A 23,812-nucleotide genomic window follows, 5' to 3' on the forward strand; every position below is an offset into this window, starting at 1 on the left:
GAGTAGCCATATAAATTGAGAAGTTTATCCTCATTGTGATAAACAGAAATTGATAGAAGTTTATTTCTTATGATTTCTTCTTCCTTAATGCCCCAGGGATAAGGTAATTTTAAAAATACATGAGGTACTGTTTTGAGCATATAAAGAATTATATTTCAATATAATTCTACTCAGTGATCAGAAGCAGTTACTGAGATTGACAAAGGCTTTTTTCTCTTTCCCTTTCTGTTTCCATCCTTCCTTCCTTTTTTTTCCTTTATTCCTTTCTTTCCCTCTTTTTTCAGCTTGGTGGGATTCAGAGGTGGGGGATAGTGGTAGACTTCTCATCTTATTTGAGGAAAAGGAGAGCATTATTTAAAACATCTTTAAGTCAGAGATATATCAATACAAGGAAGCTTACAAATTTATTTTTTAAAGAGTGTTAATATTATATAATGGACTGTCTGTGATCTGTTCTGCTTTCAGCAATGTTATAAACTGTCTATTGTGTGTACATTTTGATATTGCATATACATTTCTTGGCTTTGAATATATATGTGAATGCACTTACATACCTTTTCTAGTGATTTGATTCTGTCATGGGCTAGTAAGATTTCCCATGTGTGAATCAAAACTCTCATGGCAAGCTTCAGATGATAAATATTCGTGTTTGTGCTAGAAAGCGCTTCATCAGTGCTTTAGGTCATTAGGTTATGACCTAACTCCCTGTGGTTTTAATTTAAAACTCATCAATGTTTTTTTGGCTTACAGTGATATAAAATAAAATGGAAATGCCCTTAACCAATTATTGTGAGTAAAGATTGGTAATTAAGATTTCCTTTTAAAGTGGAGAAAAGGAAATTAAATTACCATAAAAATCCAGAGCAAAATTTATCATAATTTCTCAAGATGCCCCTGGCACTAATGTACAATTTATAATTCCCAAGAAGGTTCAAATATAGGCAGTGAATGATCTTTTTCTGGCAGTGTCCCATTTAACTATGTTTAGTATCACTTAGCGTATTTTTGGAATTATTTTTAAGGCTTGAGGTGATTTTCCTTTTTCTCTTTTTCTTTTTTTTTTTTTTTTTTTTTTTTCTGAGATGAAGTCTCACCTGTCGCCTGGTCAGGCTGGAGTGCAGTGGCATGATCTCTGCTCACTGCGACCTCCACTTCCCGGGTTCAAGCGATTCTCCTGCCTCAGCCTCCTGGGTAGCTGGGATTACAGGTGTGTGCTACCACGCCCGGCTAATTTTTGTATTTTTAGTAGAGATGGGGTTTTACCATGTTGGCCAGGCTGGTCGCGAACTCCTGACCTCAGGAGATCCGCCTGCCTCAGCCTCCCAAAGTGCTAGGATTACAGGCATGGGCCACTGTGCCCGGCCAAGGTGATTTTCAAGTTTGCTCTGTGTGTGTGTGTGTGTGTGTGTGTGTGTGTGTACACATATATATCTATCCTGATGAGTAATCCAATGGCATTTTACTGGTGACTAGGATTTAAATTTACTGCTAGTAGACAAAAAGTGTGTTAACAGTTGAACTTCTTTAATGATAATGTTAAAATAAGTAAAGAATATTTAGTGACAAATCAGAAATTCCTATTGCAAGGCAATTGACATTTTCCTGTATACTCAAAACAACATGTTTTCATCTCATAGAGTACATGAAATGTTTTTACCTTAGGAATATGACACTAAATTGAGGGACCAGATGACTTCCCCACCCCACCTTAGATATTTATACTTCCTTCACTACCTAGGAGGGTTGATGTCTGAGTGTGTATGTGGCACAGTACAATTGATGATTTACACTAAAAAGGTAATTATATCACAAGACTTCTTGCAGAAATTCTCCATCTACAATTAGACATTTTAAAAGACATTTTTAAAGACCTAAAAAAGAGGACCTATATCTTATTGCATCAAGGTTAATATTTTAGTAATAAAATATTCACTGATTTCCTAGTAGTCAGTGTAGTTACTTCCCTCTAATTTGCAAGCTTTTTCTACTTCTCTGTCTATAACTTATCTACATATACACACAAACTGCAGAGATCTTGAGTTCTGCATTTTATAAGCTAAATATCTAACTGACAATGATAAATCATCCTGTAGATATTGAAAAGTCACAGCTGTGTTCTTAGGCTTAAAATTTGTTGTCCTATGTAATAGAATCACAGTTTGAAACTATAAGCCAAAGTCAGGGTCAGCAGTTTGTATAATTTTTTCACATTCATATAGATGGAATACAGTAGCTGAGCAGATTTAGTTAAATTATTACATGTAAAGTAAGAAAATGGGATGGAAATAATAATAAATGATTTTCTTTAGAAGTCCCCGTAAACACAGTCCCAGGCATTTGCTCCAGGGTGGGTCACAGTTCATGACACACTTCTCTTTGCTTCTGCAGCTGGAACCACTTTGTGGTTTCTCTAGTATCCAGGAAACATGTCTATGAAGGTTGTGGCAGTATACTACCTAAATTCACTGAATAAATAGTAAAGGTTAGTGGGTGAGACTATCCCTCCATGACATTTAAAAAAATTTATTATGATTTTTTAAGACGGGGTCTCTCTATGTTACTCAAGCTGGTCTCGAACTCCTAGGCTCAAGACACCCTCCCACCTTTGCCTCCAAAAATGTTGGGATTACGGACATAAGCCACTGTGCCCAACCCTTGGTGGTATTTTAAGCCCACTTTTTACAGTAGGGTAGAAGACAGTAGTTCTGTTGTGGCTGATTCATAAATGCAGCATTTTCACATTGGCTACATTCAGAATTATAAGCAGTATTAGGTACCATCCCACATCCCTTTGTGCTGTTGATGCTTAGTGGTCAGACTTTGTAGCTGTCTTCAACCTCTAGTGCAAGCATCAACTTGGTCTTGAAGACAGCCCTTAGTGGGCTTCCAAATTCTTTGGGATATATTTTCTGCATCACCTAAGAATCTGACTCCAATTAGGCCTTGACCCCATGAGAATTTTAATGGACACATTGGGGCTTCCTTTGACTTTTCTGAGTGCTCTTGGAGATTCCTGACCTCTAATCTCTATGTAGCAGATTGGCTACATGTTCCTGGTTGGTACAGTTCATGGTTGACTACTGGAGGTTTTCAAGTGGATCCAAATTTAGGGATATTTTAGGGCTCTTATTAGTATTCTCTCAGGTTGAGAGAAATCTAATTTATGAAGCATCAAAAACTTAGGAAATAGATGTTTATTTGGTTCACCAGGGGAATTTTTCTACTTAATTTTAAATAGGTAACTTTGATCTCAAACTTCTGTAAGGCATGAGGTGCTTAGTTTAACAGACTTGCCCTCTTTAGATGAGGGGAGTTAGAATAGAAATGTACTCTGTCGTCTAAATGTTCAGCCCTTCGTCTTCCTTACTGTTTCCAGAGAAAAGATAGAGAAGACTATTAAAGGCAGCAACTCAGCTGACAGTGGTAGGCTCCTTGACAGCTTAGGGCCCCTTCCTGCCTATCTGGGCAGCTCAGAGTGCTGGAGGAAGCAGGAAGTTTTCATTCCACATGCACAAGGGCGAGTCACTTGGCATCCTTGAGCTTCTGCATCAGCCAAAGGGAGTTACAAATAAAACCCTAAAGTACATTCAGATGCTAATGATGATTGTGTCAGTGTAAGTGGAATTATGGCTGAGTTTTCCTTATCTTTTGCAACTTTCATATTTGCATTTTTTGTGTTAAAGGTTTTATATATGAAAGTCATTATAGTGTTCCCACTTTACACCTCTTGTGAGGGTTTAGGAAATTACACATACCACTGGTTGAAGTTTTTGTTTTTGAAAGACAATCTATAAATTGAAGCTACTATTTTTTTGTTTTAATCTTAAGAATAAGAGAAATGGGTCCCTTATCTTCTCTGAGCCTGATACCTCTTTTTCTTCCCCAAGTCAATGACTTTAGTGTTAATTTAAATCATAACTAACACTTTGTAAAAGGATGAGATTCTTATTACAAGATTTATTTTAATTTTCCATTTATATTGGTTCATTCTAAGGGTGAAAGACAGGTTCATTGTTTTATTAACATCAATTTTAAAATTTATGATTTATTGAAAACAGCCAATCTAGCTCTTTTCTAGCTATAAAGGATGCAACTAATTTCCAAGCTATTCCTAGCTTTCTCTAAGTCCATAAAATTGGCAATTAGTTGTCATATATTTGGAGAAGACTGGAAATCCTTCCCCACCTCTCTCCTCTCCCTGCCAAATTATACCTCATCGCTGAATTATGGCTTTAAATATTGCAGAATGACCATGAACATTCTTGTATTATGATATTTTAGATTAAAAAATACTTTGTAAGCATATTGACTTTTTATATTAAGATTATATTTAAGTAAAGTAAATATATTCCAAAGTTTTAAATAAAACTTCTGCCTAGATATGTTTAGTTCTTAGAATTTAGACTGTAGTACACCCTGAACTGCTGGATCTGTCTACTTTTCTCTTTGTATCCATAGTATTTGGGGAAACTGGTCCAGTAATAATCTCGGTCACACACTCTGGTTGTGTGCAACCCAAGTGAATTTCTTAACCTCTGGTGATCGTGATTTTTGTTCACTATAATGGGCATTAGCATCCGCACTTGCCTCTGGGGACTCTTAGTGAATTAACTGTGTTTTACAAATGCCTTGTAGTGATTACAAATGCTCTGTAAGTACATGGTGAAATTTTGCCTCTTTAAATTTCCTTCCTTTTTAGCATTTTCCAATTTTAATTTTCATAAAGAAATAAGGTATAATCTCTACGTCCCTCTCAGTAAGGCTAAATTTTGGAAAGCACAAAGGGCAGAACCTTACAGGTCAGAAATTAGGAATTTTAGCCCTGGTTTGCTTCACGGCCCCATTTCAAGGGCTGAAATGACTGTTGGCTATGTGACATAGGGTTGAATCAGAGAGCAGTTCTCAGATGGCCACAGCAGCTCACACTCCACACATTCATCATGGTGCTTCAGATTTTTACCTACCAGACAGTCTTAGATCCATTCCTTTTTCTTTAGAGATTGCGATTTAATTTAAATTAACCACTATAGGCTGTGACTTTAGGTCTCACCCACTTTAATTAAGCCCAGAGTCTGTGGCATCGTGAAATTGTTTCCTGGATGAGAAGAATGGTCTGTGTTGCCTGCCCCCGTGAGGAGTGTACTACTGAAAACTGCCAAGTTGATCTGACTCTAGTTCTCTGATGGTGCTGCCAGAGAGCAGACCAGACATGTTCTTTAGGGTTCTGCGAAATGTACTGAAATACTTGCTGAAGATAGAATCATCTGCTTTTAACATGCAAATACTAGTTTTGTGAAAATCACATTTCGGTTTGCCTATCAGCCTTCTGTCTTATGACTGCTTTGCTCGGATTTCCCTGGTTAAGCACAACATCGCAATAGAAAATTCTTATTGCAATAGAAAACTTTTCTTAGATGTTTCCTCATCTATTAATCCATGAGCAGCATCAGAGTCTCTCAGTGAAATCCAATTTATGTGTAGCTGTTTTAATTCTTGGGAGAACTCTAACAGTGGTAGCTCGATTTCTCCAGATCCACTGAGAAAAGATACAACATCTGAATACATATAACATGGTTTATTCATCTTAAAAATATTTTAAGAGTATCCTAACTTCATTAATAAAATAAAATTAGAATGTTTTTAATCTTATTCAACCAACCTAATTTTGTAGTATTCCTACTTAACTGAGGGCATCGAGCTGACTTCAGAGGACACAAGTGAGGCAAAACTTCTAACTTAGAAACGTCTTTCAGTTGCTCCATGATGTGTAGCTGCTTAGCAGTGAGGCCAAAATAAAGGACAAAATTGTAGCAAAGTATGTAAAATATACATAACATGTATCTTAAATGCCTTACCTAATCTGTAAATAAGACGTATTTATGAAACAGATCACACATATTTTCAATCTTTGTTTAATTTGGAAACAAAACCACAGCTTTTATTTCTTGCTAATATATCAATTATAATTCCTGTTAATTTTAAACTGTGGTCATTTCCGGTTCAGGAATGAGACAATTGTTTGCTTTCTGACAGCAATAGGCTGCTGAAAGTCAACGCAGAAAACTGAGCCTCTTAGTTTGCAGTTAGCTGAGAAATAGGTGTTCTGCTTCCTTACGTGGTGACTGTTGAGTAGATAAAACACGGAGGTCTACTCCTGCTGCCCCAATATACCTGTTTGGTAGTGAAGCAATTTACATAATAACTCCATGTGGGGGTGTACTTTTACTCTCTACTCTCACTACACATCCAAGAAGCCTCCCCTAGACTTTTGGTTAATGTGTTGTTGCAAAAATATGAAATGTAATATACTTTCTGACACATGTAGGGACATACTTAGAACTAGCATTCCCCAGAGTTTATCAAGCATAAAATGAAAAAAAAATTAAATGTGTATGTTAAGTTTCAGAGAGAACTACTTTATATCTAAGTCTACATAGAACAGGGTAAAAAAATGCACTAAGAGAATGGAGAGTAGGGGTAGGGATTCCATTTTAAACTCTGTAGTTTTTCATTTAGTAAGATTAAGTTAAAACGTCCCAAGTGAAAATCTCTTATTTTTATGACACTGATGAGCACATGATACCTTGAATATTAAAACTGTGTGAATGGCAGAATGGTGTGTAAATTGCAGAACATGCCGTTCCTTCGTGGCGAGATTGTGAGTGAAGGATTTCTTTGACCCATTGGCACAAAATAGGTATTCTATTCTACTATTATGATGGATTAAAAAATCTTTAATGATGAAAGGGTCTTACCTGCTTGAAATAAGGGGTTACTCCTGCCATTTGCTAGTAACCAAAAATGTGTGCTTCTTTCTAGCTGTTCCTCCGTGTATTTTTAATTGTATGCACTGTCTCTTTCTGTTCTAATGGCTGCCCTCGGAATAGGCTGACCTCTGCTCTCCGTGTGACATCCTGCAGTTGGATTTTCGTCACATTCGAAAGACTGTTGACACTCTGCTGGCACTCGGGGAGAAAGCCCCACCACCAACTTCTGCCCTCCGCTCCAGGGACCTTATAGGCTTCTGTCTTGTCCATATTCTCTTTATAGTGCTGGTCTATATCACTTACCACTGGAATGCTCTGTCCGCATAACGTCTGCACGTGCATCCAAACGCTGTGCTCTGTCGCCCTCAACCTTTGCAGGGTCCTTCCTCCCTTTGAGCCTTTGCCTTCAAACTTCCATCCCTGTCATGTCTTCAGTAATCTCTCGAGTTTTGAAGCTGAGCGTTACCAAATCAGATTTTCCAGAAGCACAAACTTTGTAGAATACAGTTTAGTATAATTCCTCTCACTTACTGAAAAACAATGACGACTGCAAAGTGTATGCACACCGCATGCTTCCTCATCCAATAGTGCCAGCAGCAGTGCCACGCAGTTCCTCCTCTCCCTCCCGGTGAGCTGCTGCCCTGGGCAGAGGGGAGGAGGATTCCAGGACAAGAGTGTTGAGGACAGGGATTTAGCATATGGAAGTCTTTCCTTTGGGTCAGTATTGAACTAGAATTCTAATTCAGGACTGGGCACTTGAGCTGTATAGGGGCCACCTTGCAGGTGGGACAGAAAACTAACATTTTGGCCCAACTTGATCTACACAAAGCTTTAATAATACCACTATTGACCAAGTTGGAAATACTATCTGGATGTGTACACGTACACACACTGCCTTGATGGCCATTCGATTGGATTCCTCCCAAATTTCCTAAAAAGGGAGCCGTGAAGGGCACTGGACAGTGTGGCCGCCAACTTCCACCCCAGCAAGCCCCTCTGTCCTATGCAGAAGGGCGCCCCAGGGAAGGAAGTGTCGTTGCTGTTAGAGCCTCACGTGGAGGAGTCACTGAAACATGTTTTTTACTGCTTAACTCCTTGTTAGGTCTTCTCTTGAGGCTCTTAGAAAAGCATTTTCCAGAGAGATTTCTATTTTTAAACAATGGAACGGATCATTGCTTTTTTGCCACATCACATAATAACTGCCAGTCCAGAATGTGATGTATTCGACTCTATTCATTTTCAAATAAAGCCATGAGCCATGGAACATTCTTGGTCCTGGGGCTTGGGTTATGATGGCAGGAGTCAAGAAGAAGATTACTCTCATTTTAGAAGAATGTAGTTTCTCTAATTATTTGAAATGTTCATTTAGCCTTTGATTTTCAATGATATTAACTAGCAAACTGCTTTATTTTTAAGTCAGCTCAAAGGATTATATAGTAACTATATCTGCATTTGGAGCAATGCGATCAGTTTGCATTTAAAAGGAAAAAAAGAATTTTATCTTAGCCAGAATGTCCCTGGATTCAGGGGTGTCTTTGTATAATATGAGAGGGCCTTGTTCCAAGGTCAAGGCAGCCTCCTTATTTTACATGCTGTTTGCCAAATCCTGTTTCTTAGCTTGGGGAGATGATGGACTTAGCTTCCTCAAGATAAATTTCTAGTTTATTAAGATGCAAACAGCTCTCATAGATGGCTACTAAGAAGAAAATCTTATTTTTCTGAACATTTTCATGAATCCAGGGGACTTGAAAATATGGAAGACCCACGTAGTTAGAAGAATATATTTATAAAGATTCCTTGCTGCTAAGTCAGATCAGATTTGCTAACAGGAAGCATTCTTTACATGACGGTATCTTGAGTTATGTGAGTTTTTTTTCCCCCTGACTTTGTGTTGATTGGTGAAATGCAGGGTATGTAGAAGTTATCTAATTAACCTCAGTTGTATATGAATAACCCACAGATGTACTGAATTACTTTTGGTGCTATCTTGTACTCTTCAATCTGTAACACAATAAAATCCCTTTGTACAATGTCTAATGAGCACCCTGAGCCATAAATTGCTTAATAAACACATTTTGGGTGATTATTCCAAGTTTTTATCAGCCCATTGATACATGTATTCATGAGCTCACAGCATTCCCATCCAGCTTTGCAGTGCATTGAGGCTTCTCTTTAATGGTCACCACTGTGGTGGTTTTTGCCTTCTTTCTGGGAAGAAAATGGGAAAAAAAGAGAAAACTTACTGGGTTGCCACCTTAAAATAATATCAATAAAAACTGAGTAGGACACTCATGTAAGAGTAGATTTAATTTGCAGTGTTGATATAGTTCAATTAAAACATGTTAAAGACAAATTAAAAGACGTTTATATTTTAATTCTGGCATCCAAATTATTCTCTGGATGCACTTTGATTTTTCTGTCATTAATTTGTCTGTATTCTAATGCACTGCACTTCTTGGGATTTATTGGATGATGTTTTTTCATTAGTAGTATGGTAACTAGCAGAACACAATTAATTTAGTCCTTTAGGCAAAAATTTGAACGAACTGTTCTGTCCATTGCCAAGCCATTAATTTCTAATCAGAATATTAAGCTTCTCTGTGGTTTTTCTCCAAGGTACCCGTGCACCAGTTCATATGCTAACTGGATGCCTGCAGATGCCTGCCCTTGCCTGCCCTTGCAGCTTGACTGGGGATACCTGGCTGACCTCCTTAGAGTCCGAGAAGTAGTCAGGGATGTCACTGAGTGGTTTATTGTGCTGACCAAATCTCCTCCTCACAAGAAAGACCATTTTTTTCAGTACTCCCTTCCAATATCAGATAAAAGGAGCCAAGTATCTGTTTACATTTTCTTTTTGAAATAGCCATTTATATTCTCTTTCTCCAGTTTCTCCAACCGGTGGCAACTCTCCACTCTGTGTCAAGATTTCCAAAATTTATGACACCTAATTTCTAATCATCTTTCCTATTTATGGATTTCTGGTTTGTTATTTTTAGGGAGAGACACTTATGAAATGGGGCTGGTGGAAAGGGGCCCTGCAGAACTACAATGTATGATAATTGAGTATAAATTTCATCAGTGAGAGCAGATAAATAAAGGCACTTGATATCCTGCTGCTATTTGTTTATAAGAAATTAAAACTAGTGTGTGGTGAGCTGGGTTATCTCTCGAAAACTCATGTCGTTGCCTGATTGAGTCATAAGGATAAAGGGTGTTTTGCCTTTGCCTATGGGGAAAAAGTAGGGATGATATTTTAAAATTTTAAGAAACTGAAAGTTGTTTTGGATTAGGTGAAAAATAATATGATTTTATTTCAGGAGACTCGGTTTTGAAAAATTAGGCTTCGTATTTCAAAATTAGTTCTCAATAAACAATCAATTTGGTATATAGAATGTGCCCTTTCTTTCTTCTTTAAGATGGTCAGAGTCTAGTTTCCTGGCTTTTCACTGAGACTTTGTTCATTTTTGTGTTCATTCTGTCATTCCATAAATATTGAATGAGCAATCTCTGCAAGACCCTGGGGATAAAAAAGTCACTGGGACACATGACCCAGTCCTCAAAAAGCTTACAGTCTATAGCAGGAGTCTGCAAGCTTGTTTCATAAAGGGCCTAAAGGAAACATTTTAGGCTCCTTGGGCCATGCAGATTCTGTTGGGATTACCCAGTTCTGCTTGTGTACCATAAATGCAGCCATAGATGTTACATCAAACATAGGTGTGGCTGTGTGCTGATAAAATTTTATTTACAAAAACTGGCTGCGGGCTGGATTAGCCTGCAGGCCATAGTTTGCCAACCCTTGATCTAGTAGGTCCTTAGACAAGTAAAGAGGAATTGAAATGATAAGGACCTGTGGTGGAATGGGTACAGGATTCTGAAAAAGAGACCTGACCCTGATGGGGAATAGGGGACCATGAATGCACCCTGGGATGGTGGTGTTTCCACTGAGACTTAGTAAACGTGCAGGAATAGCCAGTGGAGTGGGGAGGGGAGAGGGACTAGGGTTGAGGTGTATGTGTGTGTAGATAATGAAGTGTTCTAGGGAGAGGATGGACTAGAAGGTAGCATGGTTGCAAAGTAAATAATCCAGGGAGGAGCAACAAGAAATCTCTGTAAGATGTTGAATGGTCTCCATTTCACATTGAAGACACTGATGCAGGAACTTAAAGCTCTCATACTTAAAATAACACACAGGTAGTTTTAAGGCTCTAACAATGTAGTGCCAGGACTTTATATATAAGAAGCAGCCTGAACAAAATGAAATATGCTGGTGGGATGATGCCATTTTAGGCTAGTGGCTGGCTCAGAAGTAAGTGTGTGTCTCTTTGGGAGCATAAGAAACTGTAGAAGGAGGAGAGTCAGGCAGTGATGGCTCATCCTGTTCCCAGCAGGTGTTTTCTGCCAGGACAAGATGAGCTGAGCAGTAGAGCTAACCCTGACACTGAGTTGAGGGTTCGCTGGTCCCACCTGACATTGAAATTGATGGGACTTGCCATCAAAAAACTCCAGGGGCCACAGGACCTCTTCCTATATCATGACCGCAGACCTAACATATTTACCCATTAAGTAAGGGATTCATGGGAAGAGGCGTAGTATTATGGAAAGAGCCCTGGCTCTAAGACACATGTGGTTCAAACCTTGCTTCCAGGACTTACCAGCTGTTTAGTGTCACAAAGTTACTGGAACTATCTGTCTGTCTTAGTTTTCTCATCTGTAAAATGGAGATATTAATGTCTGTCTTGCAGGGTTATCATAAAGAAATCACCAATACAAAGCTGTAGTATTGGTGCCCGGCATGTAGGAGGTAGCCCAGAAGTTTTTCAAAGTTAGCATTTAGTCTTTATGGCTTGCCGTCTTTTCCACCTTCGTTTGCTGTGGCTCAGAAGGGTAGATGACGGGATATGGGTGAACCTAATAGATTCTACCATTGGAGAAGTAACTTGAAGCATGAGTTCTTCAAAGGCGGTCAGAATCATTATTTTTATGCAGGAGACTACTTCATGACTCTGCTCGGTACTTTAAAAAGAAACACAACTTTAAAAAAGCCCATGGGTAAACTGAGAGTCTACTGTCACGTTCTCAACAAAAATCTCTGGGATCCTATAACAGTGCAACTTAAATTCATTTCAAGTCAATATAAAGGTACAGCTGTCTCTGCTGTAAGTCCATTATGAACAAGGGGCCTGCTGGAAGGGCCACTTTACCGGCCTGATCCTTAGAGGGCCCTTCTCTTCTGAGTCATTCCTCATCCAGCTGTATACCTACCATGATTCCTTCCTAATTCCAGCTTCTATGCACACTTTAAGGATCCCCCGCTCTGTGGGAGATGCAGTGTCCTGACTGGTGTGATGGCAAACGGCCCTGACCCCTTCTTGGGATGCCTCCTGATTGGAAGCCTCCCCTTGGCCATCCTTCCAACCAGTACCTCAAGGTGTAATTCCCACCAGAGTCTTCATTCCAATCCTGTGATAGAATAACCAGAATGGCCATGCTTGTATAAGGTTTCTGTTTTCCTGTGCGAGTCTTCTTACATCCCTCCAACCTCAGCAAAGTAATCTGAGGGCACCTCTGGGCTTCCTCAGGGGGTCTGAAAAGAGGCAGGAAGAATTTGAGGGATACCTTTTTATGTCTTCTGTTTACTGCTCATCACTAGCCATACAAGCAGGAGAGAGGATCTCGGACTCTGCACTTGGCTTGGAATGTGGAGACCAGGAAGGCAAGAAATGCTGCTTGAAAAAACAAGGGCCTGGGAAAGAGGGTGCCCTTCACCTAACTCAGTCTGTGAAGTGTCCAAATGTCCTGTTCGCGGGAGGCTGAGGCCTCGATACCTTCCCATCCCTGTTTTTGTGGAGCCCCCAGCCTTTTCCTCGAATGCCCTTCAGCTTAGAACCCTGCAGGCCACTGGAGCCACTGCTTATCAGGCACTGGGGTCAGTCCCTCATTGGAGGACACATGCCACTCTCCTTTCAGGACACAGGATAGGACACCTTGCTCCATATAAGCTGTGTTGTTCACAGAGATTAGGCTCTATGGAAATACTCGTGCTAGAATTCAGGCACATTCTAGACTACACATAGCTAAATGCTGAGGTTGAAAAGCAAAATGTCTTGCTGCATTGTCTTAGGCAAATCCCTCATTCAAAAATTTCTATTCACATTGCTTGCCCAGCATTCTATTGATTTGTTAGTGTTTTTCCTACTGATTTGTTGAGCTTATGTGTCATATAAAATGCTTTGCAATTTTTTTTTTTTTTTTTGAGATGGGGTATGGCTGTATTGCCCAGGCTGGAGTGCAGTGGCACAATCATAGCTCACTACAGCCTCAAATTCCTGGGCTCAAATGATCCTCCCACCTCAGCCTCCCAAGTAGCTGGGACCACAGGTGCACACCACCATGTCCAGCTAATTTTCTTTAATTTTTTTGGAGAAATAGGGGTCTCACTATGTTGACCAGGCTAGTCTCGAACTCTTGGCCTCAAGTGATCTTCCAGCCTGAGCCTCCCACAGTGCTTGGATTACAGGCATGAGCCACCACGCACATTGTTCCCTTTGTAATTTGATGCAAATACTTTTGTTTTTAAGTGTTACTTATCTTCTCATTAATCAGGTTTGTTTTTTTAACACATGGAAACTTTAAATATTTAGGTAATCAATTGTTTTGCTCTTTTTCTTTGTGACTTTTTCATAATGCCTTTTTAGCTTAGAAAATCCTTCCCCATCCATTTATCAGAAAAAAGTACTAAATATTCACCTTTATGTTATTGGGAGGGGTGTTGTAGATTTTTTTTTAACATTCAACTCTTTATTTCATTTCAAATTGATTTTAACATATGGTATGAAGTAAAGACTTGTTTTCCCCAAGTAATATCTGGCACCAGGAGCTTAACTGTACTTAAAAGACATTTACAATTTCCTGCAAAGCCAGATGTTGGCTTGGGTGCCGTCAGAGCCAGTAGAATGAGGAAGACATGTCTTTGCCCTTGTGGAACCTGCCTTAACAATGAAATGCCAGATTCAAGTGATTTCACAAGCCCGTGGCAGATGGTGCCAGGGGAGGCTGGACACTGTCATCTGGCCACAGATATCCCTCACCATGCCACAAAAGGAGGCACCATTGTTAACAGCCTGGCTCACAGCTCACACAACTCAAAACTCCCCCATCCTTTCTCAGGTTGATACTTGGCTAATAAATTGTCAGGCAGCATGAACTTGCATGCTCACCTGATATGCCACTGACAAGATAATCCTAGTTTGATACACAGCAGTGACATGAAATCACGGTTAAAATTGTTCTTTAAAGAATCAACTGTCTTCTGTTGACATAGGGCCATCTCTTAAGGCCTAGGTTAAAGTCTGAGGTTCTCTGAATTTGCCACAAGGTAGGGAAGGGTGAAAAGTAGATACAGTAAGATGGTGAGAGAGTAAGACCCACTGACATTTGAGAGAGTGGAACAAGTTATTGGAGATGTCATGGCATGTCCTTTGAAAGTCTTTTAAGCACAGAGCGCCTGTGTCTCTGGTAATTTTTGGAGAGTTCTGCATTGAGGCAGCAAGAAGATCCGGTTCCTCAAGCAAGTGTCACGTGGAAGGAAGCGCTTCCTTGCAGAGCACACCAATTGGCTTCCTGCTGAACAGTGACTCCATCACCTAGGGCTGGATGCAGATCCCACTTGAAGTCTCCTTCAAAACAGCACTACTCAGCCTTAAAAAGAAGGAAATCCTGTCATTTGCAACAACACGGATGAACCTAGATGATATTATGCTAAGTAAAATAAGCCAGGCACTGAGGGACAAATACTGCATGACCTCACTAATATGTGGAAGCTAAAAACGTTGAATTCACGAAAGCAGAGAGTAGAATGGTGGTTACCAGGGGTGGGGTGGGGAGGTGGGGATAGGAAGATATTGGTCAAAGGATACAAAATGGTGACTATAGTTCATCATAATGTATTTTATACTTGAAAATTGATGAAAGACTCTATTTTAAGTGTTCTTACCAAAACATAAGTATCTGAAATAATGGATATGATAATTAGCTTGACTTAGCCATTCCACAATGTATACTTTAATCAAAATATCATGTTGGACACCATAAATAAATACAATTTTTTTTTACCTGTCAAAGAAAAGAAAAAAGAAAAAGTAAACATTGGGCTGTGGAAAACACACTGTCATTAAGTAGATAAGAGAATATTTGCTGTGGTGTCTTTTCCCAGCCAAGGAGACACGCCCTGGAAGAAGATTCCCTTGAATGATATCAGACCAGGGTGAAATAACAAAGGTGGAAAATTATTTCATTGTGTTATTCTGTAAACTGGTCTGTGGAGCATGAAAGGTTCTACACACAAGAAGTGACTCACGCTTATTATTTTTCTTAAATAGTATGTCCTGGACATTTCCCAAGAGCAAAAATGCAACATGAGAGAGTAGCAGGACATTTCACAGTTTTATGAAAGAGTCTTGAAAGGGAGGCTATTGAGGACTGTAGTTATAATTACCAATTTATAAAGACTGTTCATAAACCACGAAGAAAGGCTGCCAGTCCACCCACTTGCCTGCATTCCAGAGGTCACAGGAAGTAAAATGAACTAAGTGAAGTTCTATGGTTAGTATAACAATGTGTAGTCGGTACAAATGAATATTTGAGTGCCTTTAAAATGTGTCAGGGGCTATTTGCAATTTTGCTTTATAAGAATAGAAGCTATTATATTCTTGGTGTGTGCTCTCTGACTGACTTTGTAGCTCAGTTGTTTAGTGTAAAACTTTCTTAAATATTTAGATCTGAAGACTTCCTGGTGATCAGGAGCCTTTTTGGAACAATCTGCATGTGTGAAAAATCATTATTTTCTCTGCAAACATAGAAAAGGTCTTTGCAGTAGGTTGAAAGCAAAAGAAGGAGCTTGGCATAGGTGATCAAACAAGCATACTAGAGTGTTCAACCTAACTTTGATGTCATCAATGATGTAGCAGGATTTTACAATGAGAGTACGATCATCTAAAAATTGATGTTTTATTCTTTTTCCTTTTAGGAAAAGCTGTGTCTCCCCCACCACATCCTTGAAGAAAAAGGCCTGGTCAAAGTGGGCATTACCATTCAAGCGTTACTAGACATCACCGTAACGAAGGCTCTATTCACATGAATCTACCCGTTCTCCACTGGGGGCTCAGACTCTGCTCTCATCCAGGATCCTGAACTCTGCTCCAGGCACCTGTTCAACCCTCTCTCCCACCCACTGCCTGTCACTTCGCTGACTCCAGTTACATTGAAACAATTTTCAGTCTAAGGGAGGATTTTCTACCTTTCAGAGCTGACCTCCGACTTTAAGACTTGACAGGTATTTATCTTGAAACCAGGGAGGGAGCTGGAGAAAAAAAAAAACTGAGCAGCACATCAATGCCTTTTCCACCCTCCTTCATCCTTTCCACACTCACCGACTGCCATTACCAAAACACCAAGCACAACCGTTTTGCAGCAAGATGCATTCGTTTTATTAAAACCAAACTCATGTATTTAGTGGGGGGGTGGGGGGCACAATCAGGTTTTTCACCACCAAATTTTTCAAGAAGTTTCTTGAGACCACTGCCTTTTAAAAAACTATTTTCGACATACAAAATATTTATATAAGTATTATTTATTAGTGAGTTGTTATTCATCCTTTGGATGCAAATTGTAAATTAGGAAACTATTTTATTACTGCTTTTTTGTGGTTAAACACTTTATTTTAATATTATAAATATTGAGTTATTTTCTATCCTCTTTGGTGTGTGGTAGTTTAGGTCTCAGTAATCATGTTTCTGGTATATATGATTCCAAAAAAAAAAAAAAAAGCAAAAAACAGGTGCTTTTGGGACACAACTTTTCTGGGGAGGCAATATTGACACTTTGGTTTGTGGAACGTTGGTCTTATTTATATTTCTGCATTCCATCCAGTTTCCTACATTCCAGCAGCCCTCTGTCCCCCAATATAATGAACTGACTAAAATCAAGAGAGCACCCCAAAGTTATTTGTAAATAGCTGTGATGGAAAAAAAAAGACATATTAAACTTGAAGCTAAAATGTGAACAATTATTTTTTGGATTCATACTTCTTTTGCTATGCACAAAACATTCACGTTTTAACACAAAGAAATAATAAGTGTTAGCATCGTGTGTCTTGAAGTGTACTTTTGCACTGTAACTTGGGTTACATTAAAGAGAGCTTAGCACCAAAGGTAGATAATGAAGAAATGGTATAGGAAAGTGGAGATGATAAAAAGTTGATTGTTGAACCAAAAAGGGTTTGAAGGGAAGCTTCGACTGAGTATCAGAAATTACTTAAGGCACATAGGACCTGAATCAGGAAACCAGCACTTCTTACAACTGCCAGTTTTAAAAGAGGAAATGATTCTGAGATGTGCTCATTTTATTTTAATTTGGTGGTTGGTGGTTTTCCAAGTAGTCTGTAAAATCCTGCAAGATTCACAGTCTCTGGTGTGAAACCTCAGAAGTGAGTCATTGTGAGCCTGTGGGCAGCACCACCAAGGCAGGCTAAGGGGAGGGTGCAGTAAGTGGAGTTTGTGAGGCTGAGTGGCTGAGGAGGGAGCAAGTGCAACAAAATAGGGCTAGAGAAGAACCAGCCAAGGAATGGAACCCATGCTGCTCTCAGAGATTCACAGAGGGCTTCACGGAACCCGGCAGCCTTCTGCAGGCAGTTCCATGCATGCGCACTCATGCTGCAATCACAGATGTCCCAGTAATTCACCTTTCTAAGTCTTGTGAATGCTGACTGCACTTTCACCTCCTTGAAAAGCCATTAGAAGTTTTTACAGCAGCAGCAGCCACAGTTTGTAAGACAAATGTAGAGGAGGACGCAAAAGAAAAGACACCACCAGGGGGAGGATTCAGTGTGCAGTCAGCACAGACCAACATCAACCAGGGCAATGGCTGCCCTCCACTCTTGGGAAGATGGGGGGAGGTTTCTGAAAATGGAAATTTGGATTGGCAGCTAGCAGTTATTTCCTATCAGATGTACTGTGCACTTTAACCTAACTTAAAATGTATTTTAATATTTTTCTGTACTGCACAAATACCTGTTTTGTCAAATAGCATAATGATGTAAGGAAACATTTTGGACAAAGAGTGTATACAATTTAAGCAACATTCAAAGGTTGACTATATAAGTAGGAGTTTAGCCTGCTGCACCTTCACGGGCATTCAGAATGCGGGGTCCTGAAATATTTTTTTACATGTATATATGGTAGCATGAAGCTTTGTAATCATTGTTTTGAGAGATTTTTTTTTTCAAAATTAAAGTACTTCTTTTGATATTAATTTTTATTATTTTCCTGAAGTTGGCTGTGTAATGTAAATGGCTTCAGTCTTATGTAAAATTGCTTTTCTTTCTTTTAAATGCAGTCCTTGTATGGCTAAGACGTCTTCAAGATCCTTGTACACTGTTTATATGTGCAATAAAATGCATGGCCAGCTGACAGTATCATCAGTGGACAGAATGTATATAGTGCAAATATCCTTCCTTTGATTATTTAACAGCCATTAAAACTTTGGATTTGTACAAACCACTTTGTAATTGACTTACCCATCAAAAAGGTTGACCCTGGTCACACACATACACACACACACACACACATCATGGGGTGTCATTGCTGAAACAGATTGTAGCAATCATGTATATATATGTATATGTGCACATAATATGTATATATGTATGTATAGCTGTGTGTGTATAAAATTTGGAGAAAGAATATATAGTAATGCATCATGTGACAATAGGGATATATCTGAGAAACGTGTCATTAGGTGATTTCGTCATTGTGCAAACATCATAGAGTATATTTACACACTTGGTAGTATAGCGGACCACACACCTAGGCTATGTGGCCTATTGCTCCCAGGACACAAACCTGCACAGCATGATGCTATACTGAATAATGTAGGCTGTTGTAACACAATGGTAAGTATTTGTGTATCTAAACATAGTTAAACATTGGAAAGGTACAGTAAAAATATGGTATTATATAATCTTCGGAGACCACTGTTGTATATTTAGTTCATCATTGACCAAAATGTTGTTATGTGATACAGGACTGTATATTCATGTATAGCTATCAGAAGAATGACTCCATCTATCTGTCGATACATACACACACACACACACACACACACACACACACCCCTCAGGATACTCTTTTTTTCTCCCAAACTAAAACTTACAGCGTAACATAACAGCAGTAGCAAATTTCCTATGATGGGTTTGGGGTTCAGGTGAAGGCATGGATTCAGGACCCCTACTTGTTTTTTGGGCATATTTGAGAACACTTAAGGTTCCTTGGCCCATGTTGTGAAAACCACAGAATCTGGGCCTCCCTCCTCAACTGTGGTATCTGACACCCAGAGAATGAAATGGTTGCCTCCGTTACACCACTAGATCTGGGCCAGTCTTGTTTTCCCTACATGGCTAGCCTACCTTTGGTAGACAGCAGCTGCTTTGAGAAATTCAAGTGAAAATAGTCACATCATTTCCACGTTCTCACCCCACCCCACCCCACATAAAATACACACAGACCCGAAACCGCTAGCCTGAGCAGGGCCTTCAGGGAGCAGTATCAGGGCCTTTGCACTTAAGATTCTCATTTACTGAGTCAAGACACTCTAGACATGGCCCGTGTTTTCCTTTGAGGTGCTGCAACTGCACCAAATCCCAAAATCTTAGTTGTCCCTCTGCATATTACAGAATTCCAGCTCTTCACAGACACTTTCCATCTTAAACTTGCTGGAGCAACAGGGAAATGCGTGATTTATTGAGTAGCTACTGTGGGTCAAGTGTTATATCTCAACTGTGTGCCCCATTAGAACAAGGCTTCTTGTCTGTTTTGTTCTTTGCTGATTCGCCAGTGCCTAGAACAGTGCAGCGGTGTCTACTGAAGAGGTGAATTCAACTTTACACACGTTAGCTCAAAAACTTACATAACCCTGTAAGGAAGAGATTTGTAGTGGACACCAAGGGACTGTTCACCTAACACCACATACTCCTAGGAGTAGGAACTACTCCTGCCTCATATACCACAAAGATTTGTGGCCCATACATAGCGCTGCTCACCTGGCTATGGTTCATCCATTTAGGAGCTGCACCTTCCTCACAATTGACTTACAAGTCTCTTCGTTGGGATTTTAATTCTTCTCCTGGTGACTGAAGACAGAAGACATAAAACCTACAAAAGATCTAGGGAGAAACTGGCCTACAGAAAGACAGAGGGACAAGAGACAGCAAAAAAACCCCTGATGTTTGGGTCCGGTAAGAAAGAAATCCTGTATTTCTGAAGCCTAGGTAGTTAAATCTTTCATGAGTACTTCCAAGAGGCTACAACTTTTGCATAAAATCAATTTCAGCTGGGCTTCTATCTCTAATTAATAATGCAAACTAATGAGGAGAAGCTGAGACTCAGTTGTTCAGGTAATTTGTTCAAGGTCACAGCAGGTAAGAAAGAGAGAGAGAGAGGCTCAGCTGGGTCAGGTCTGTACCCTCACTGCACAGAGGGCTTCCCAGCAGAGGTGACTCCATTGAAGTTTCTAAAGTTAAAAAAAAATCCTGGGCAATTATTAGAATGTTTAAACCTAGAAAAGCAAGCGTATTCACATGCTAAAACCTGACCAACTGAGTCTATCTGGACTAGTCTGAATGCTAAGACACATCAAGGCCAACCACAAAGAGCAGAATAAAAGAGATTTACTGAAGAAGCTTCTAATTTTGTTGCCATTTCTCTCTTTGAATTTAATTCAATATTACTACGTTGTTGTTGTTTTATTTTGGAATTTTCTCCCTGTTTATCAAAGTGATACATGCTTTTTTTTGATGTAATAATTTGTTTTTTGTTATTATACTTTAAGTTCTAGGGTACATGTGCACAACGTGCAGGTTTGTTACATATGTATACATGTGCCATGTTGGTGTGCAGCACCCATGAACTCATCATTTAACATTAGGTATATCTCCTAATGCTATCCCTCCCCCCTCCCCCCACCCCACAACAGGCCCCATTGTGTGATGTTCCCCTTCCTGTGTCCAAGTGTTCTCATTGTTCAATTCTCACCTATGAGTGGGAACATGCAGTGTTTGGTTTTTTGTCCTTGTGATAGTTTGCTGAGAATGATAGTTTCCAGCTTCATCCATGTCCCTACAAAGGACATGAACTCATCCTTTTTTATGGCTGCATAGTATTCCATGGTGTGTATGTGCCACATTTTCTTAATCCAGTCTATCGTTGTTGGACATTTGGGTTGGCTCCAAGTATTTGCTATTGTGAATAGTGCCGCAATAAACATACGTGTGCATGTGTCTTTATAGCAGCATGATTCATAATCCTTTGGGTATATACCCAGTAATGGGATGGCTGGGTGAAATGGTATTTCTAGTTCTAGATCCCTGACGAATCTCCATGCTGACTTCCACAATGGTTGAACTAGTTTACAGTCCCACCAACAGTGTAAAAGTGTTCCTATTTCTCCACATCCTCTCCAGCACCTGTTGTTTCCTGACTTTTTAATGATCGCCATTCTAACTGGTGTGACATGGTATCTCATTGTGGTTTTGATTTGCATTTCTCTGATGGCCAGTGATGATGAGCATCTTTTCATGTGTCTTTTGGCTGCATAAATGTCTTCTTTTGAGAAGTGTCTGTTCATATCCTTTGCCCACTTTTTGATGGGATTGTTTTTTTCTTGTAAATTTGTTTGAGTTCTTTGTAGATTCTGGATATTAGCCCTTTGTCAGATGAGTAGATTGCAAAAATTTTCTCCCATTCTGTAGGTTGCCTGTTCATTCTGATGGTGGTTTCTTTTGCTGTGCAGAAGTTCTTTAGTTTAATTAGATCCCATTTGTCAATTTTGGCTTCTGTTGCCATTGCTTTTGGTGTTTTAGACATGAAGTCCTTGCCCATGCCTATGTCCTGAATGGTATTGCCTAGGTTTTCTTCTAGGGTTTTTTATGGTTTTGGGTCTAACATTTAAGTCTTTAATCCATCTTGAATTAATTTTTGTATAAGGTGTAAGGAAGGGATCTAGTTTCAGCTTTCTACATATGGCTAGCCAGTTTTCCCAGCACCATTTATTAAACAGGGAATCCTTTGATACATGCATAATATAGGAACTTTGGCAGGTATAAAAGTAGTTGGGGAAAATGATCCAGAATTCCACCTTATAGGGAATGATTAAACCTTTGGGATATTTTCTTTAAGACATCTTATACATTTTTACATATTACAACTTTACATATTGACCTTTTTTCTTGTTAATATTAGATTTTATGCATTCCCTGCACCCCCCGATCCCCCACCGGGTAGTATTGTTTACTATAGGGAAAGGTGGAGTTCCCTGGACAGGCACTGACAGAATATTTTAGAGGCTTCTTTTACAAGTATACAGACCTCAAATAAAGACATGGGCCCTTAGGTCTTTGAGGGGCACTGGGAGCCAGCAGGGGGGTGAGGAAGTACTGCAGGAAAGAGAAGATGGCCAATAGGGGGTGTGTTTCTAAACCAGCTCCACAGGGAGTGACTGCAGCCCCGCCCTGCAGAAAGTTCTGGGAAATGGCACAGAATGTCTCACGCCGCAGAGGTATCCCAGCCAAGCTCCCAAGAGAGAACTGACATATTTACACACACACAAAGAAAACTTCCCTCAACAACATGCCTAGAAATGTGTAATCAAATAAACACATACTTATTTTAATGCTTTGTTTATCATAAGAAAATTAGGGAACTCCCTACAGTCTCTAAAGAGGGAGCTAAAACTGCAGATAAAGACAATTCTAAAAGCAAGGACAGATTACCTACAGGGGAAAAAAGTACTGCAGCAGATCTCTCAGCAGTACAATCAGAAGCCAATCAATGATAATCTGTTTAAAGTGCTGAGAGAGGCCGGGAGTGATGGCTCACACCTGTACTCCCAGCACTTTGGGAGGCCAAGGCAGGTGGACCACTGGAGGTCAGGAGTTTGAGACTAGCCTGGCCAACATGGTGAAACCCTGTCTCTACTAAAAATACAAAAATTAGCCGGGTTGTGGTGGTGTGCGCCTGTAATCCCAGCTACTTGGGAGGCTGAGGAAAGAGAATCACTTGAACCCTGGAGCGGGAGGTTGCAGTGAGCTGACATTGCGCCACTGCACTCAAGCCTGGGCGATACAGTAAGACTCAGTCTCAAAAGAAAAGAAAGAGAAAGAAAGAAAAAAGAATGAAAGAAGAAAGAGAAAGAAAGAGGGAGGAAGGAAGGCGAAAAAGAAAGAAAAAGAAAGGAAAAGAAAGAAAAGAAGGAGAAAAAGAAAGGAAGAAAGAAGAAAGGAAAGAACTGAGAGAAAATAGCTTAATATTTTGAGACAAACAAAAACGTAATTCACTATCAACACACTTTCACTGAATAATATATTGCAGGGAGAAGGAAGGTCTAACCACCCCCACCCCAAAAAGAAAAAAACAGTTGCCAAAAGATAAACATGTAACTGTGTGTGCATATCCAAACAAACACTGGCTGTACATTAATGATATTAATGGCTAATTTAGGGTAGGGGTTGCTGAAAAGCAAAACAAAACAAAAATAGAAAGAAAATGCTGGCCAGTACTACATACAAGATGAAAAGACTTAATCTAAGTTAAAATATTTCAGTTTCTTACTATTTTGGAGAAGGATAGATACATTGTTGCATTTTCAATCATGTTAAAACTTTAATGAAAAGACAAGAGTGTCTATCACTTTCAGATCAGTAAAGAGAAGAATGTAAAGTTAGAAAGTCCCTTCCAAAAGTAAGGAAGGATGTAGACTGGGGAGAAGCAGCAGAAGGATCAGAGTAAAGGAAGGGACCCAAATTACAGAGTAGAAATAAACTCAGATACATCAGCAATCATGATAAATAGCAAGGAACTAGATAGCTGAAAGGCAGATTGGATTTCCAAGAAATGCAACTATATATTTACAGACACAACAAGATATAAGGGCATAGACTGAAAGTAAAAAGACAGAAAGTGATGCCACACACTAATTTCTGTTTATATATGAATAAT

The 23,812-nt window shown here is 39.5% G+C and overlaps 1 protein-coding gene across 6 annotated transcripts in view; it reads left to right on the plus strand.

Annotated features, from left to right (window-relative positions):
* Positions 1–23,063, plus strand: part of LRCH1 (leucine rich repeats and calponin homology domain containing 1) — a 209,249-nt gene extending 186,186 nt beyond the window's left edge. For 3 of the 6 annotated variants that reach the window (XM_055244617.2, XM_063619095.1, XM_063619096.1), the window contains one exon: positions 15,793–18,319. In XM_055244617.2, coding sequence (XP_055100592.2) covers positions 15,793–15,903 — 111 coding nt within the window. In that variant the 3' untranslated portion in view covers positions 15,904–18,319. Of the gene's footprint in view, positions 1–6,887; positions 8,854–15,792 lie in introns of those variants that run through there. The other 3 variants (XM_055244614.2, XM_055244616.2, XM_055244615.2) reach the window with 2 other exon arrangements.
* Positions 23,064–23,812: the final 749 nt, after the last annotated feature.

The sequence above is a fragment of the Symphalangus syndactylus genome, chromosome 15 (assembly GCF_028878055.3).
Source record: "Symphalangus syndactylus isolate Jambi chromosome 15, NHGRI_mSymSyn1-v2.1_pri, whole genome shotgun sequence".
NCBI classification, from domain to species: domain Eukaryota; kingdom Metazoa; phylum Chordata; class Mammalia; order Primates; family Hylobatidae; genus Symphalangus; species Symphalangus syndactylus.